Source organism: Amphimedon queenslandica, unplaced genomic scaffold, assembly GCF_000090795.2.
Source record: "Amphimedon queenslandica unplaced genomic scaffold, v1.1 AMPQUscaffold_13058, whole genome shotgun sequence".
Lineage (NCBI taxonomy): Eukaryota > Metazoa > Porifera > Demospongiae > Haplosclerida > Niphatidae > Amphimedon > Amphimedon queenslandica.
Genome location: NW_003546706.1, coordinates 42,426 through 47,586, shown reverse-complemented (window position 1 = coordinate 47,586; position 5,161 = coordinate 42,426). Strand labels below are relative to the sequence as shown.

Here is a 5,161-nt window from a genome sequence, read left to right as displayed (position 1 = left end):
AAATATTATTTTATACCTTCCTGGTAATACTCTTAGTGCTCTCTCATATATTAGGTTGACTGCTGATGAGTGGGCGTGGTCACTCTTAATCTGCTTGTGTTCAATGTACTTTATCCAGCACTTTACACTGTAAGGATGACGTAGTATTTCTTCTTCAAAAGGAATGTCAGCATCTTCCTATTGTTATTGTTAATAAGGATCAGTTCTTGGTAGCTTACAAAGGATATGTCTTTCTTTTCTCTGGTTGACTTTTCTGACCCACTTTCCTCCATGTTGTATCCGTAATCTAACTCAGTAAACTTAAATCTTTCCGTAATGTTGTGGAACTAGTTGAAATTTTCAGGCTATGCATGCGCAGTTCAAAAATAAAATTGTAGAGTTAATTTTAATTTTATTTCAGCTACAAAAATACTCAGTCTAATGCATAAACTAAAATACTTTAATACTACAAAAACTAATAATTCTACAACTAATAAAAATAATAACAGCAGAAAAAATTACGGCCTAAATAGTCTATATATACTTTGCTCTAATGTTACTAGCAACGTTATTTGCTCCATTTTTTTCCAGTGCTGCAGCTAGTGATGACCAACTGGGACCTCCTTTCTGTCTCACTTTATCTTCTCCTTTTAACCAGGCAGCCATGCACTCCAGTAGACACTTTCTAGCATTTCCTCTACACTTTTCTTCAATCGCTTCCAATGTATTGTAGTACAGTCCTAAGCTAAGACCCAAGTCTTTCCATTCAGTGTAATCAATTGACTGTAACTCATCACGGACATCATCAAGATCAGTAATGTCTATATAAGTAAAATGATAATCATCAACATGCATGTAAATTAGGGCAATGTGATGTTAAAAATGAGATTAAAAATTGTGTCAGTCCTGTAGCAAACTCAAGCCAAAAATCTATAAACCCTAGCTGCATGCATCATTGCACCCATGCAGAAAGTCCTAGCATACCAATAATAATTTAATTTCTAACAATAATAGGGGAGTTGTCATGTTAAGGATACTAAGTTTTGCAGACTTCACATTATCCAAGACATCATCAAGATCTGTAATGTCTACAGTATATTAATGACATGTTTATATCTTAAATACATAATTCAGTACACACACAGCGGCAGGGCCAGCGGATACCTCAAAATGTGAACATGGCAAAATAGCTAAAATGATTTGTGCAATGAATTCTTATTGATGTAGGGCAGGTAGTTTTTAATGCAGGGGTACACTTTGTGTGGGGTTCACTATCATTTTTTGAAAAAATAACGTACATGTATCAATAAGTTACTACAAGATAAGGTATATTGCCAGGTAGAAAATGCTCATACAGGCCAGTCATAGTACTACATGTACATACCAAACAAATGGCTGATTTTTTTATTGTTGGTGTACTGTTGCTTTGTTAGTACCTAGTAGCAAAACCAATAAAATTCCTATAGGATTTACCAAAAATATTTTAATATTTTCAGGAAATTTAAAAAAATGATTTTTGTGAATGTAAATTCAGGGCATTTTCTATTTCACTGTGAGAATTAATCAATATAATTATGGTACAAAAACTACACATTCATGAGTACTTTACCTAGCTTAGTACTAGTATCTTCTATACAAGACACATCAGAACTACAAGTACTAATTACTCCTTCATTTTCTCTTGATGTAGGCTGCATCAATAACAAAAATAAGAATAAAAATAAGACTGCATTAATTGATAATAGTCATTACATTATTTCTGGCTTGTGATGCTGCTGGCACTGCTGTCGCTATGGATGATATGGTTGTTGTCACAAGTGGTGTTGACTGCATTAACATTACATAAAAACAATTTAGATTAGAAATACTTACATCAATAAAGCTTTGAGATTGTCTGGCACTTGAGCTATTATAACTAAAAAACTATAATGCAAAAATTAGTATGCAAAAGATAAATCAAAAATTTTACCTGACTAGTATCCTTGAACCACACTTTCTCATTTTCAGTTAAAGATCGGTAGCTTTTATTATTTTCACAAAAAACTTGAGAAAGTTGATTTTGATTGGTTGGGGGAAGTTTTATATAATGGGATGAAGTATTTGAAGGACAACTAGTGCAGACATACTTAAACTTTTTTGTGAATATATATTGAGTTGGCTTGTTATCAACAGTACATCCACTGGCACACTTCTTTAAAATGTCTTCCACTTCTTTTGCTGCATCTTCCAAAAGAACTCGGACATCTTGACAAATTTTTTTGAAAGATACTGAATCTTGTTCAGAAGGATGATGTATTACATTGATCTGAATGTCATCAGTACAATCAGTGACTGTTACATGCTCAATACTGTTACAATTGGGATCCTGATAACGGAATGTGACATGGTTTCTGTAAATATCTTTCTCAAAACAAAGTTCCATTTTGTTCGCTAGTACAACCACAAAACGAGTGAAGAAACCAGGAGGTACATATCCACTATTAAAGGTAATATGAAGTGGTGCTGCTTGAATGGAATCTGAAGGTAATGTTGAGCTGCTGTTAACTCGTGTTGACTTGAGAACAAGTGGCATAAAATATTGCTTGGAATGAGAAGGATACTTATCTGTCTTAATTTCAACAGCAATGCGAAAATGAACAAGTACTTCAATAAAGAATTCTGGTGATATATCTTTATAATTGTTCCATAGCTCAATATAAAGTGGTTGGACAAGTATCCCATACTTTTGAAAGACCTCCCATTCCATATGGTACCTTTCTCTGTCAGGATTCACACTTAATGGAAAAATTTCTCCAAGAGCATCCACAAAATAATTAGGATTGATAACAATCTTATCCTTTATGCCATCAATTTGCGGGTAGAACAGCAACACACCCAGTTCATGATAAAACATGAGGGCATGAGGTACATCTTCAGGAGGAATTTTACTAGCAGCTCCAATGATACTGGCATCTTCAAAATTAATGACATTAAACTTTTTGCTGAGAACCTGAATAACTTTTCGAAAGAGAACCCAACTAAGAGGTGTTTTTAAAACAAGTTTTTTTTGTGTAAACCCAACGACAGCTTCCCTTAAAGCTTGAAGGGATGGGTCTTCAGCCTCACCTTGTCCAGAAGTGGTATTATCAACAATTACAGTACCTTCAATTAAAGCACTGAAATCTTTACCCTGATATTTCCGTTCTAGTTCCCTTTTTATTTCAGATTTCCTGTCCTTTACACGATCACCATGAGTACCAACACAATACATTCGTGGAAACGCACAAAAACTTCCTTCATTATCATATGTCATTAAGTGACCATGAATGTTAGCCATCCAACTGAGCATGTAATCAAGTGTCGTCATAGGAACCTCCTCTTGCTCCAAGCTCTCACCTTCAATATTAATGACTGATTGCCAGTTTAACTTCAAATCTTTCTCTGCATCGAAAATAAGAAAGAATAATGTACGAGAAGTAAGAAAAACTGGTAAAATTTCAAGAAAAGGCAGTTGACCACCACAGTCCCAAAAATGAAGAAATGGTTGTGGCTTTAAATTTTCTGACAGATCATGGTCTTTAATGTATGATAAAGCATCAGAAATAATTTTTTCAACTTCATAACTAATTTCATTGTTGATTTCTTGTTTAGGCTGAAAACTGTCATTACAAACAGGTGAAGTAGCATCAGGTTCTTTCTTATAAACGGCCAATATTAATCCAGCTAATTCTTTAATTTCATCTTCATATGATACAACTCTCCATTGATCTTCTTCGAGTGTGCGCCAGCCACGTGTGAATGGGCGAATCCTGCTAACATCAGCTACTACAGTACTGGTAGTGTTAGGTTCCCATGGTAACTTCATGAGAGAACGTTTAAAGCTTGTCTTCCCCACACCAGCAGTACCCAGGAATAGAACACGTGAATAGGCAACATCCATTGCTCCTTCAGCTAGTGCCTTTTTGTATGCATTAGCTCTATCAGATACATGTATTTCCTAAAAGTAGACAAGAAATAAAGATTTCTTACCTTGAGGTTACTTTTAAATGCGGGTACTATTAATTGCTAATTTTGCGTTTGGGTTATAAATCGCAATTATTAATACTCACAATTATTAATAATGACATCATGATGCCATATAGCTATTAGTAATAATTACTTAATTGCAATTATTAATACCGGCAAAATCTACCTCATGCTAAAATCGCAAAATTTAGGCCACGTTTACACAGCAACGAAAACGATGCAATCCGTATAGTTTTGTGCCTGTTTTATGCTTCTGTTTACACAGAAACGAATGAAAACATGATAGACTCTTGAATAGAACTCTATGGAAACGAAAACGGTGTTCAAAGTGGATACTTTAAAAAGCGATGCGTTTTGCGTTGCTGTGTAAACATAGCCTTAGTACCCATAATTAAAATTCACTCTAAGGTAAATATTTTATTACAAGACAAATTTTAAAAATATAAAATTCATGACCTATACTTTCTATTATGAAAAACAATGTAGAGTTTAATTGATATTACAGATTAAAAAATAAAAATTTCCTGAGACTGTTTTCTCACACATACATGTATGAGTATAAAAGCAATGTAAGTGTGACATGTACATGTACAAGCATGCCAGGTGAATTCAATTTTAGGAAAGAGTCCTCATGCCATATAAACAAATGTAAATAATGCGTATAACTATGATTATATGTAACAAATATAACAGTTATAAAAAAGAACAAAATAGTGTAAAAGATAAAATGTAAATAATAGTACATATAACTTACTCTCTATTGTGTGACCAAGACAACAGTTTAATTATTGTTGATTGATATCAGAGAAAAAGACAGATTAAAAATAAAATGTAAGTAATAGTACACATTATGACTTACTCTCTATTGTGTGACCAAGACAACAGTTTAATTATTGTTGATTGATATCAGAGAAAAAGACAGATTAAAAATAAAATGTAAATAATAGTACACATTATGACTTACGTCCTATTGTGTGACCAAGACAACAGTGTAATTATTATTGATTGATATCAGAGAAAAAGACAGATTAAAAAATAAAATGTAAATAATAGTACACATTATGACTTACGTCCTATTGTGTGACCAAGACAATAGTTTAATTATTTTTGATTGATATCAGAGAAAAAGACAGATTAAAAATAATATGTAAATAATAGTACACATTATGACTACAAT

The 5,161-nt window shown here is 33.1% G+C and overlaps 1 protein-coding gene and 1 long non-coding RNA gene across 3 annotated transcripts; both read right to left on the bottom strand.

Annotated features, from left to right (window-relative positions):
• Positions 1-108: 108 nt before the first annotated feature.
• LOC109585468 (uncharacterized) lies at positions 109-315 on the bottom strand. The gene is made up of 2 exons (XR_002186505.1): positions 219-315; positions 109-177 (listed from the first exon to the last, which is right to left on the bottom strand). It is a non-coding gene; the product is annotated as an uncharacterized LOC109585468 (long non-coding RNA).
• A 79-nt stretch (positions 316-394) lies between these two features.
• On the bottom strand, positions 395-3,955 carry LOC105314213 (uncharacterized). Of its 2 annotated transcripts, none has more exons than XM_020001561.1 (5): positions 1,949-3,955; positions 1,852-1,902; positions 1,732-1,806; positions 1,589-1,670; positions 395-800 (listed from the first exon to the last, which is right to left on the bottom strand). In XM_020001561.1, the coding sequence occupies exons 1-5, from the start codon at positions 3,896-3,898 to the stop codon at positions 514-516; spliced, it is 2,445 nt and encodes an 814-aa protein (XP_019857120.1). In that variant the 5' UTR covers positions 3,899-3,955; the 3' UTR covers positions 395-513. The 2 variants fall into 2 exon arrangements, with proteins under 2 accessions (XP_019857120.1, XP_019857121.1); XM_020001562.1 differs by lacking the exon at positions 395-800 and adding an exon at positions 940-1,067.
• Between the last annotated feature and the right edge of the window lie 1,206 nt (positions 3,956-5,161).